Raw genomic sequence first — 13,470 nt, 5'->3', positions numbered from 1 at the left:
ATATTATTTTATTTTATTTTTTGCTGTAGGGAAAAGCATACTTAATGATCCTTAATTTTTTTTGTATGTGTATGTGTGTGTTTTGTTCTTGCAGTGTGGGAATGTATAGCATTTAAAATAATCTGTATATATGATAAGCATTAGGATTCAAAAGTATGTTTTTAAAAAATGACTGCTTCCTAAAGTGATTCATTGATAATTCATGGTCATAAAAATGAAAGATAGCAAGAGACCTGCTAGATCTCAGCAGGGTTGTTCCTGGCAAAGTGTATGTTATTATACTCTTGGGTTGGCTTGAATTATTTGGTGTTTTCCTGTTGGTGGAAAAAAGGATTATGCTTTGAAGAAGTCAGGGGAGAAAGTGCAGAAGAACAAAAAATACCAAATGGCAATTTAGATCAATCTTAATTTTTCACAGTTTGGCCTTCTCTAAAGTCACATTTAGCAGAAACATTAATTAGATTTCAGTGCCCCACTGAGTTTTAAAATTAAACATATTTCTGGAACCATCTGCAACAGTTTATCACTAATAATATAATGAGGAAAATATACTTAGCCTTTTGAAAATATGAATTATAAAAGAATATCTTTTGCTCATGAATGCTCATCTTTTATTGTGAGAAACCCATCAAAAATTTTAAAAAGAGTTAGGTAATTGAGAGTTTTAAGAATATGCCTAAAATTGAAATTCTGTAAAAATATTCTCTTTGGTGAGATAACTTTTCCTAAATTCAGGATTTTCTTTGGAATTTTATGTACTTTTAGGTCTAAAAATAGTGGTGGTGAGGCATATATGCCATCTGCCAGCATAATGTCTGCCTGTTTGAGGCTGGATTGCAGACAGTCAGTAAGGAGCTGCTGCTTCCATCCAGGAATGATGATTGCCTGAACTAGGGCAGAGGACAGGATGGGAGCCAGAGATGTGGTGGCTCAGAGTGTACGTCCTGGAGCCAGGCTGCCTGGCTTTGAATCCGTCTTCTACCACTTACGAGAGGGGTGTCTTGGGACAAGTCCCTTAAGCCCTTTGTGCCTGTTTCCTCATTGTAAAATGGTGACAATCATACCTTCCTCGTGGGGTTGCAGCGAGCATGCATCCTTGAGTATAAAATATATCCTCAGAATGATTTTCTTTTCTGAGTAGACTTGTATTTCCATTGCTTTTTATTCATATACTTACTACACTCATGGGCCCAGGTACTTAGGAAAAAATATTCCTTCTCCTGGAAACCAAACAAGTGAAGAGCGAGCATTTTCCGTCTCACTTTCCCCATTCCGCAGCCTTGCCCCTGAATTTCACTTGAGTGGGCACGCAAGAGACTTCTCCCAACTTTGGCAGCCTGGTGTCCTGATGCTTTTTTGTAAACCCTTTGGAGCTGCTGTCGGCCCCTGCTGTCTCAGAAATACATGCATTCTCAAGGCTGCCTGGAACATTCTTTCCCACATTGCATTTGATTAAAAAAAAAAAGCAAAAACCCTAATAATCTCTCTGTTCCTCATTTTGGGATCATTTTCTCTGGCATGCCTAGGTGGATTTGACTGCCCCTTCTGCCGTGGCCCTTCCTGCTTGTGCCAGTGCCTGCCACAACGCAGTGTGTTCCTTGTCCATTGTCCTTAGCACCTGGTCAAATTTCTTTAGGGCAGCAACTAGTACTTAGTTTTTTTTTTTTTTTTATAGTTTTCCTCTAGCATAAGGCTACTTACACATTAATCTTTCCATTAAATAAATAAACAGCCACTTTTCCTTTAAAAAACTCTCGCTAAAAACAACAATATACTAGAATTCAGTAAAATAAGAAAGAAGAGAATTAAATTTCGAAGTAGTGTTTTTGTTGCTTTGTAAAATATTTCAAAATATTTTTTAAAATTTTGTTTAAATTTGTAGAGTACACCATATTTTGGTTACTTTTAAAGTCTTGGAAAATTTAAATAATATCTTTATCTTTTTACCTAGAGAGAGCATTTCCTATTAATCTTAACTTTAGCTGTGGACTAGTATTGATGCAGTTCTGATATTATCCAACTTTTTACAAGTTAGGATATCTGCTAATAGAGCATAACTTTTTTAGTTCTTTTTTTAGAAGCATTTTCTTTGAAGTTTTTTTATAACTCATAAGTAAAGAAACGAACAACAATAACAATGAATTTCAATTTTATGTTAGCAAAAGCACCTGGAAATTGAAAGAACTACCAAATGGCTGAAAATGCTGAAAGGATGGGAAAAATACAAGAACACTGAAAAGGTAATTTAAAATCATGTTATTTCCATATGAAACTATATAAACTCAATGTGGATTTTCCTAGTAGAAGTTCTTCTTTAATTATAAGAGTGTTACATTCATATTTGGTTTTGAAATTTTGGTTTAATTTAGCAGTATGCCTCGAATTAGGAGTTTTTATATTGTAAGTAACATAATACCCGATTCGGATTGGTTTCAACATTTAAGTCTGTATTGAATGGTTCAGAGGTGGGATGGGTTTCAGGAGTGATTTAATTCAGCTGCTTAATGAAGTTGCCTGTGCCATAGTTTCTTCCATCTCTTCTCTGCCTTCTGCACTGTCAGCCGCATCTTGAGGTTGGCTTCCCTTTGAGGTCAGAATCACTGGAGCACTTCCGGGCTTTGTATCCACAGATCATACTGCTCAGGAAGAGAGAGGGCTGGCCTCTGAAAGCATTCCCTCAAGCAGGAGCAATCTCCTTTTTCAAAAGCTTCTAGCAAACCTCCCCTTTAATGTTTTTGCCTTGCGTTGAGTTTGTGCTAAGTTAGTTAGAGAAAAATACATACATATGTTAATATCACCATGCGTCTCATCAGAAAAGTCTTTAAACAGTGAGAAGATGTCAAGCTCCTGGTGGTAGAAGTTTTCCAAAGCTGTAAGTTTTATTTGAAAGGTCAAATATCATCAGTGGCAATAAATACTGTGTCAGTTATCTTCCTTCAAGTGACAGGCTCATTTAAGATATTTTTGAGAAAATGTCTGCCAGATACCCAGTGCTTGAGTGGCAGTTGCTTATTCTTTCAAGTAATAACAGTGGTTTGTGAAAATGTTCATGATTCAAAGAATTTCCTCATAAGCGCTTTTTCTTGACACAGTCACTGCACTTGGTTGTGCAGCACAGAGCTCCATATGCACTTCCCGTGTCATCACTGCTCGTTATGTTAATAAGACCTCTGTCAAAGGTTGATATTTAATCAAGTTAACACTTTTTACTGCTTCATCGAGGGCATTCTTAAGTTAAACTGACTTTTTAAAACACAGAGTGAGGAATCACTGATTCCACAGTACAGCACTACTGCTGCCTTGATTAGTGGCAAGAGCCGGTAGTTTTACCACCATAGCTTTTCTATCATCAGTGCAAAAGTTTCACCATAGCTTTTTTATGATCGGTGCAAAAGTCAGCACTGTAAAAAGAAATAGTTTTATTATGAAAATCGTTTTGGTTTCATGGGGCATATTTTGAGAACCACTGATGTCTAAGCCTCAGTTTCCTCTTCTGCAGAATGGAGATAATAGTGTCCCATTTCAAAGGGATGAAGATTTCATGATTTAGTGCATGTAAAGCACTTAGCATTGTACCTTACATAGAATAAGCATTCAGTAAATGTTAACTACCCCTATTAATTTCTTGAAGGAAGGCTGAACAATAAAAACATTTTAAAGGAAAAAAAGAAATCTAACTTAGTCCTACTAGCAAAACACAACTGAGTTAACTGTTGGGATTTTTGTCCATTCCTCACACTTTTTTCAGTGTAATCCTTTCTTTTCCCTTTTTGTATAGATACAGATTATCTTATGTCAACATTTGCTGATGAGAATTCCAGGGAGCATGAGTTTCTTGGGTTCTACTAGTTCCACAGAAGCAGTAGTATAGCCTGATGGTGAAGAGGCAGATTCTAGAGGCAGACTATCATGGGTCAAACCCCAGCTCTGCCACTTCCTAGCCATATGACCTTGGGAAAGGCATTTAACTTTTTTCTGCTGTACTACCTACCCCATTAGGCTTGTTGTGAGGATTAAATAAGTTAGTTGATGTAAAGCATAGAATAGTGCCAGGCGTTTAGTATGCAGTCAGTATGTGTTGCTTATTATTAAATGAGGAAGGGGCTCTCTGGTTAAATAAAGTTGGGAAAACCTGAACTAAACAAAATTAAGCAAGATTTATTTCTTTACTGTAGGATTATTTAGTCTTTAATATGAGGTATGAATTTTTAAGAGGGATCTTAAATCACATGAAACTTACTTAACCATGGGAATCTTTTTGACATGGGTATCTTACAGAGCTAATGAGCCTTTTCTTTTTGAGCGTACTAAATATCCTTAGTCAGGCTCTTATATTACTTTGTTTTCATCAGGGGTGAGTTCATTTGGGGTCGTTGATTTTATTAACTGTCTGTTTTAGCATTAGGTTTAGAACTCAGGATGTTTTTAAGAAGACACAGTTCAAAGTAGAATATTAGTTACAACATCTGTTCTCTTGTTTAATATTATGCAGTCTCAGATTGGCCTACATTTGACAACTACTTTACATCTTTGTGGAAAGATTGCTCAAGTGGTAATTACAGGGTAGATTTCAATGCATTGCACCTATCCTTTAATCTCACATTCATTCTAATAAAATATTTGTAGAATTATGTGGCTTTATGTTATTCTATGGTATACATATGCCTATGAAAGTATGTAAGCCTCTCTAAAAACGAGCAATTCTACTGGGCTGTTATTCTGACAGCAACTCTGGCTAATGCAGTTCCCATTAAGTGAGATTTTAGCAGTGCCATTTCTTTGAAGTATAATTTTGAAGCACTCTCCGATAACTATAATGCTAGAATCATTTGATGATATATATGGCCCAATTTGGTGTGAAACAGAATGAACCTTCTAAAAGAATTACTGCTTTCAATTCACACCTAGTTTTAAATTGCATTCAAGTAAAAAAGCTAGCATTTTTTTTTCTTGTCTTTCAAGGAGAAGTATGTTTTCTCTCCACAGATTCCTTACTTATATAGTAGTAATACAGAGAAATTCTAAAAATATTTGAAATAAAAATATAGCCCTGGTAGGGAATATTTGGATTTTTAGAACCCAAGCTTTAATGAAAAAAAAAAAAAACAAACAAATTCTGTTAAGGTTGTTTGTGTTGCCTCTGTTCTCACAGTGACTGCCTCCCTATGCACAGTAGTATTGTAAATTTTTTTGTTTTTTTGAGAGACACGGTCTCCGTTGCCCAGGCTGGGGTGCAGTTGCACAATTATAGTTCTCTGCAGCCTGCAACTCCTGGGCTTAAGTGATTGTCCTGCCTCAGCTTCCCAAGTAGCTGGGACTGTAGGCAAGCACCACCATGCCTGCTAATTAAAAAAAAAAAAATTTTTTTTTTCTAGAGATAGGGTCTTGCTATGTTGCCCTGGCTGGTCTCGAATTCCTGGTGTCAAATGATTCTCCTGCCTCAGCCTCCAAAAGCATTGGGATTACAGGCATGAGCCACTGTGCCTAGCCTGTATTTTAAAAATATAGTCTATGAAGTGAAGTTATCTCTGTTAAGTGGAGACCATTATGATTTAACTGGTCATGATATACTTGTGTCTAAGCTATGTCACAGCAAAGTGCCTTCTACAAATACACATATTTTTTTGTTGGTCAAATAATTGAATGGAACTTTCAGACCATATTAACCATTTTTTTTTAACTTAACTGACTGGAAAATGGAGGCATATTGCTTAGAAATAAATTTCTTAAGGTCACACAGCTTGTTAGCAACAAGCAAAAGAATGTCCAGACTTAGAGCTCATTTAACTGTACCATCTTTTATGCCAGCTTTCCCTTTTGGTGTCTGTCAGGGAAGTAGAATGTAGTTATAAAACACAGTAGGGCCTTGTGGATGGTTTAAAACTTTTTTAGATGCAGATTTGGGAGACCTGTTGCTGTTTGAAGGCGGAAACAAAGGAGCCAGTGGAGCAGGGATGATTAGAGAAAATGGAGAGGCAGTGAAAGGCATAAGCAGCTCGAGTGAGCCTCTGTTTCATGGCGCACACTCGCACAAAACTCAGCCAGACTTGCTGGGCTGAAAAGTTTACTCACTGGCAGTCATAATGATGTGGATTGCACACTTGTCACTGTTTGAATCACCAAGGTTTAGAAAAAGGTACTGAAAACATTAGTCATTTGTTGGAATTTTTTTTTTAGGTCCATAGATTTTTAAATGTTTCTGTGGGACTACTGTAGACTTTTTAAAGATTTTATGTATCATATCTATGAAACAAATTTGTAGAAGAATCTTAAAGGTGATACTTTTCAAATTGGAATACTGAAATGTTACAATTCAATATGTAGAAGTTCTTTATCATGGTTGTTAAGAGTATGGATTCTGAAGTCAGACTCAGACTGAATTTGAGTTCTTATAACACGGTTTCTTTTGAGCTAGTTACCTAACCTTTGTATGTCCTAATTTTTTCATTTGTGAAATGGATATGTTAATAATAGTACCTACCTTTTTAGGGATGCAGTAATATTACAATGAATAAATTAATTTAGAAACACATAGCATAGTGTCAGCTCATAATAAATAATCAGAAAGTGTTCTTTAACAGTTGTTATTATTACTGTTGAACTCATCATTATCCACATCCCTGCTCCCACCCCCACTTTTCCCTTCCTGGCACATTCCTATTCAGTATTGAGTTTATTGTCATTTTCTCTAAAGGAAATCCTTTGCATCTCTCACACAGGATTAGTTCCTCCTTTCTTCTGTTATCTCTAAGATAAGCTCAGGATGACAGTCCCTGTGTTGGACCCATAAGAAGTGACCGTCACAGCAGATGCATGGCGCTCACCCCAGCAACTTTGTCCCTAACCCTTTTCTAGTTCTCTTTTAGAATTGTGTGTATCTTTTTGTAGAAGGGCTAGCCACTCCCTGATAGCTTCTCTCACAGATCCAGACAGTGTGGTGCCCACCATCCTTCTTTTACCACTCTGGCTCATTGGGGAGTCTGTCTCTACCACCACCTCCCCTGTCAGGGTATGATGCTCAGCACTGTTAGCAGTTCATGTATGTGACTGTATTTTATGATAAAGGATTCTCTGTTTAAGTTATAATTATCAGCTTACATATTTCTCTTCCCAGTACGCTGTGAGCTCCACAGATCTTTTTCATGTTTGTAGCCACAGAACCTCATAAGTGTTGGCCACAAAGCAGGCATTCATTACAAGTTATCATTTTAGAATGAATGAATGATGTTCGTTTATGAGTTGAGGACAACCAGCTGTCACTTTTTACTGATAAATTCTGCCACTTTAATAAAGCGGTAATTTTTAGAAGACAGTGTGATTTGGCAGAAAGTCCCCGAATTTGTAATAAGAAGGTAGAACTTTTTGACCTAGGGCAGATACTTTTCTTCTGTATCTTGTTTTACTTACATTTTAAGTGGAAACCACCCGCTGAGCCTACATTATGGGGCTGATGTAGAAAAGATGAAATGCCGCTTTGTCAGTTGAAGGATTATCAACAACTGTAAACTGGACTACTGTTCTGGGGAATAAGCAAATTTCATCCAAACTGTTGTGTTTGGAGGTAATTCCCACTTTGTTTTATAGAGTTTGTAAAACTTCTATGATAGTAGAAAATTTGTGAAGACAGATATGTAACTGTAATAAGTTAGTCTGTCATGTAACAGTACAAGTATTTGAAAAACAGCATAATTAGAAAATTTTTATTTTAGGGTCTTATAATTTAATTCTTTTTCTGCTATATGTGATTTTGTTTTGTCACCTCCTACTGCTTGGATTCCAAAGACATCGTTTTTATATTCCTTTTAAGTTTTTGGTGTAATTATATTATCATTATTTTAGTGTTTTCTGCTCTTGGGCTTTCTTGATACTTTCCTGTTCGCTATTCCGTGTATTTTAGTAAGTCCAGCTGGGCAAAACCATGGGCCGTGGTCATTGTTTTTTACGAACTGTAAAATCAGTCATCTTTTATAACATCTTGTGCTTGCTTTTGGGCAAGTTATTTAACCTCTTTGTGATTCACTTTCTACGTTGGTAAAATTGAGTTGTTGGTATAATTAAAGTTAGAGAATTGTTAGTATAATTAAATGAGGTAAATATCCATAAATAGCTTAAAGGGAAGGGATAAAATAAAACAGTTTAAATAGTTTCTTATTTAAATAGTTGTTAAGTAGTTTCTAATAGTTGTTAAATAGTTTCTAATAGTTGTTAAATAGTTGCTTAAAATAGTTTCTTGTGCATGGTAAATGCTCAGTAATTTGGGTTAATTGTTGCCATGGATGATGATAATGACACTGTATCAGTATTTCTTAACCTTTCCCATATGTACCTGATTTTTAATTTTAGCTCTGTACTAGTATGGGGACCATTAATTTTTTATTTCCACCCCCAAATTTCCTACTTTTTAATGTAATCACAGCCATTTGATGGAGTTTTTTTTCCCTAAATGTAGATTTAACTTTACGATAAATGATGTACAGTAACTTATGTACAATTATTGAGTACAGAATTGAGCAACAGCAACAAAATAATGTCTGAAGGCTTTTCAAGTAATATAGCTTAAGAAATAAGTGTCAGAGCGCTTATGTTACTCATTAAAAATGTCATTATTTTACTTGTTCGGGTCCACTGAAGTCAGTCATATTACACTTTGCTATTAAAATTTTACTTTTAGCATTTGCAGTGATTTCTACACTTTCTGTTACTCAAATCAGTTGCCTGCAGTACGACATCTTTACTCTAGAAATTTAGAAGATAATTTGAAGTGACTTTTTGTGGATGATATTACTTGAAAATCACAGTTTACTATAATTGTGAAGTGGTATAGATCATAACTTCCTTTGGGAAAACAAGTCTTAAATTCACTTGTTTTTAACTGCACTCAGTTTGTCGAGCATGTGGCAAATGTTGCGAGTCTAGTTTTATGGTCAACATGAAGCCTTTCTGTACATATTCCTCCAGTTAAAGTGATCGCATGGGATTAAAATTCCTATGACTGTAGTCACTATCTACTGAAATTTCAAATTGGAGGCATACTATATTTATACCAAAAGAACAAAACAAATTTTGTAAGTCATTATTTGAATCAACCTTACAGTATTCACTGTTTTATAATAAAAGTTGTTCGACTTTGTCACTCACCTTCAACCACATGATCGAAGTTTCTTAAAGCTGCTTTATGACTTAGTCACTAAAGCTTTAGTTTAAAAAAGTCTCAGTAGTGTAATAGTTAAAGCCTTGTGTACTGCTTATTGTAGCTCTTCAATATTTCAGTTATTAGAACTGGCATCTTATTTTCTGAACCATAACATTCAAGTATATTACGATGATAATAAGAGTACTAGTTCTTACCTGAAGGGCTTCTGCTATAATTTATTTAATTATTTCCCTGTTTGGACGTTTATTTTTAAGTTTCAAAGTGTTAGGCACAACATTGTGATGACCGTAATAGGTTTTATGTTATTTTGAGTAATTAGACTTGAGGAAAAAATTAATTACAAGAAGACGGAGAGGTGTATTGAACTTAAGATTCTTAGGGCAATAGCAGTACACTTTCAAGGATGGAAGGAGTTGATGACACAAATGGTTTTTTTGTTTGTTTGTTTGTTTGTTTGTTTGTTTTGAGATGGAGTCTCACTCTGTCGCCCAGGCTGGAGTGCAGTGGCGCAATCTCGGCTCACTGCAAGCTCTGCCTCCCGGGTTCACGCCATTCTCCTGCCTCAGCCTCCTGAGTAGCTGGGACTACAGGCACCCACCACCATGCCCGGCTAATTTTTTTGTAGTTTTAGTAGAGACGGGGTTTCACCGTGTTAGCCAGGATGGTCTCGATCTCCTGACCTTGTGATCCGCCCACCTCGGCCTCCCAAAGTGCTGGGATTACAGGCGTGAGCCACTGCGCCCGGCCGATGATACCAATGTTTCATGCCTAATTTCATTCAAAAGTGATGTCTTCCCTTGATGAAGATTTATCGTTGTTTTTGTCTTATCAGATAGCATCAATGTCATTTAAGAAAAAGAAAAAAGTTTTCCTGAAAAAATAGCAAGAACTGAAAAGAGGAGAGAAAAGAAGGAGAAAGGGCAGGGGAGGGGAAATGAGAGTGAGAAAGAGAGAACACTGAAGATTGCCAGTAGGATTAACTGGAGTTTTCAGATAGATGAGGAGAAGCTTGGTATCTTCTGAGAGACCAGTGAGAAGGTGGCAGGAAAGAGATTAGGAGTTAGCACTCTACAATCCATGAGGATATTTTGGGGACAAGGCAACCTTTTTGCTGTTTGGAGCATCTTTTAGGCGTGCGGGATAAAAGGAAGAAAGTGTGTAAGAAGTTAATTATACCATCAGGGAATGTGTAAATCAGATGTTCACACCTTTAAAAAGAGCACTGACTGCTTTCGTGCCACTTAAGGGACACTTCCGTAATGGCCTGAACATGCTAATGCATTGGGCATTCTTAACAATTTCTTGTTATACTCTCTCCTTCTTTGTTTGTGTCTCCCTGTTAGAATCTTAAAAATAGAGATGATAGTACCTCCATGTGCCATGTTGAAATGTATTAATTGCCATAGATGCTTTGAAAATACAATGCTAACAAATATTAGCAAGATTAACTGTAGAGACTAATCTAAGTTTTTTTCAGTTTGTAACCTTCAGTTTCTTTTTCTTTTAATAAGTTTCATAGGCGAATTTACAAAGGAATACCACTCCAGCTCAGAGGTGAAGTCTGGGCCCTCCTTCTTGAGATCCCTAAAATGAAAGAAGAAACAAGGGACCTGTATAGTGTGAGTAGCTAAAGCTAACTTGTTATTTTGAAATTAAAAAGTAAAATCCATTTCTTTTAGCATTCAAGGTGACATAAGATATTCATATGATCACTTAAAATTATATTAAAATTCTATCGCATTGGAGCTTTTGGAGGTCTATTTGTTTTCTTGATTGCAAAAATGCTTCTTAAATTTTAAATAGATACTTCAGTAAAAATGTTATTGTCTGTATCAATAAGTATGAAGTGCTTTTCAAATACATAAATGATCAATTAAAGTAATTAAATGATCAATATTGGGACATGGTTGCATGGAAAATGGACTAACACCTAATTATAGCTGCTTGTTTGCCACATGGTGTTAATGGAGAGATTTGTGGTATCACTTTGAGAGTTCGTGGGAAACAGCAGCAGAATTCAGTTTAACCAACACCTGCTGTGTACGATTCTTTTCTTCTAGCATGAAAAAAAGATGACTTTGCCATAAGATTATTAGGGTATCTCTAGGTTTTATTATTTATTAATAAAAAGTTAAACTTTGGACTGAGTAATAATTTTTTTCTTAAATTAGGTGCTTTAAATGTATCTCCTTGTCATCTCGTAGCTATACCCTTTCTGAACCTAAATTTTCTATTAACCTTTGAAAGGAGTAAGAGATTTACATCTAAGAATCTTAGACCCATAGATTTTGAAATATGTTCCTTAGAAAATATGTACAAAAAATTAATGTGGAATAAATGGGAAAAAATAAAAATTGCTGTTTTTTTGGGGGGAGTCAACACTTTTTTTTTCTTCAACTTTTATTTTAAGTTCAGGGGTACACATGTGCAGGACGTGCAGATTTGTTACATAGGTAAATGTGTGCCGTGCCATGGTGGTTTGCTCCATAGATCATCCCATCACCTAGGTATTAAGCCTTAGCACTCACTGGCTATTCTTCCTGATGCTCTCCCTCCCACCTCCACCCCTTGCTGACAGGCCCCACTATGTTTTGTTCCTCCTCATGTGCCCGTATAGTCTCATTATTCAGCTCCCACTTATAAGTGAGAACATGCAGTATTTGGTTTTCTGTTCTTGCGTTAGTTTGCTGAGGATAATGGCTTCCAACTCCATCCATGTCCCGGCAAAGGACATGATGTCTGAGAGAACATAATATGAAATACAACCCCAGCACCTAGTACAGTGTGCCTAGCATATGGTAGGTGCTCTGTTAGTATTTGTTTAAATAATGAAAGTAGAAAATGAAAGAAAAAGCACTTTATTTACATGCTGTATTCATTTCCTAGGGCTGCTGTAACCAAGTACCACAAACTAAGCGGCTTAAAACAACAGAACTCTCTCTCTCACAGTTCTTGAGGACAGAAGTCCAAAATTAAGGTGTCAGCAGGACAACACTTTCTCTCACGGCTCTAGGGAGGCATCCTTCCTGGCCTCTTCCAGCCTCTGGTGGTGGCCTGCCATCCTTAGTGCATTTTGGCATTGCTCCATCCCTGTCTTCCTTATCACCTGGCTATCCTCCCTCCTGTGAATGTGTGTCTGTCTTTCCTGATAGGGACAATAGTTATTGCATGTAGGGTCCACCCTCATCCAGGATGACCTCATCTTAACTTGATTACCCCGGCAGAGACCCCATTTCCAGATGAGGTCACAGTCACAGGTTCTTGGTGGACATGAGTTTTGGAGGGACACTATTCATCCCAGCTTGCCTGCTAATAGTACTCTAATTTTCAGTTATATTTTAGACTTTTTCTATGTAGAATAAAATTATCAGATGGCCAGTTAATACAAGAGAACCATTTAGTAAAAACTGACAGCAACTACAACAAAAGAATGATTTGCCTGCCAGTACCTTCAAGCCTGTGATTTTAAACACTGTCATCAATATTATTTTTACTATTTGAGTTTCCCCCAGCATCATTATTTAGCCAACTTTTTTTTCCTTTCTCATCCACTCTTTCTCTCCACACATCTTCCACGAACTGGAACTTCAGTAGGACTAAAACTACAACCTTCTCTTAATCTGCCGAGACTTTTCTCAGATGGGTGAAATTATTTGGACCCAGCATATTATCAGCATTCAGTCCTTCAAGTTCCCCTGGTGGCCTGTTTGTCCTTTCTTGTCCCCATAAAGCTCTGTGGGTGGTATTGAAGAACGTATGAGGATGAATAGGTACAGTGGCAAGAATCTTTTCTTCTAGGTTGGAGGAGACATGGTTGCATAGAAATATTTAATAATAGTCTGTGATAAATACTCTAAAAGTAGGAGTTGAAAAGAGGGTAAGAAAAGAAATCACCTTTATGGTCCAGGAAGACTTCATGGAGTAGGAGGTATCTTGGTGGGGCTTTGTTTCCTACAGGAAGGAAAAAGATTGGTGAATTTCAAAGCACATTGCAAAGACCTTCCCTGATCTCCTCCAATTTGGATCTGATTAGTTTTAACTTGAAGCTTCATATTGCCGTATTTTAAAATAAAGTACCTACTTTACCATGAGGAGAGCTGACATTGTTTGAATACTTTTATGTCTAAGTGCTCTATGGGAATTACCTCATTTAGTTCCTGCAACCATGCCAAGATGCAGGTTTTGTCATTATTATATTTATCTTACACATGAGGAAACTGAGCTTAGCGAGGCTAAGTGACTTTTCACCCCAAGGTTAGCAAGTGGCAGGGGTAGGATTTACTATCCAAGCTGTCTTGGCTGCTCTCATCTAATGT

General features: G+C 36.7%; 1 protein-coding gene across 4 annotated transcripts in view; it reads left to right on the top strand.

Annotated features, from left to right (window-relative positions):
• USP6NL (USP6 N-terminal like) overlaps positions 1-13,470 on the top strand; it is a 122,871-nt gene that overhangs the window by 68,026 nt on the left and 41,375 nt on the right. For 3 of the 4 annotated variants that reach the window (XM_055352289.2, XM_055352288.2, XM_004049055.5), the window contains exons 5-6: positions 2,160-2,240; positions 10,666-10,773. In XM_055352289.2, coding sequence (XP_055208264.1) covers positions 2,160-2,240; positions 10,666-10,773 — 189 coding nt within the window. The remainder of the gene's footprint in view (positions 1-2,159; positions 2,241-10,665; positions 10,774-13,470) is intronic. The other variant, XM_063709878.1, reaches the window with a different exon arrangement.

This window comes from Gorilla gorilla, chromosome 8, assembly GCF_029281585.2.
Source record: "Gorilla gorilla gorilla isolate KB3781 chromosome 8, NHGRI_mGorGor1-v2.1_pri, whole genome shotgun sequence".
NCBI classification, from domain to species: Eukaryota; Metazoa; Chordata; class Mammalia; order Primates; family Hominidae; genus Gorilla; species Gorilla gorilla.
Note: the sequence above shows the minus strand (reverse complement) of the source record. Positions and strands in the feature narration are given on the sequence as shown.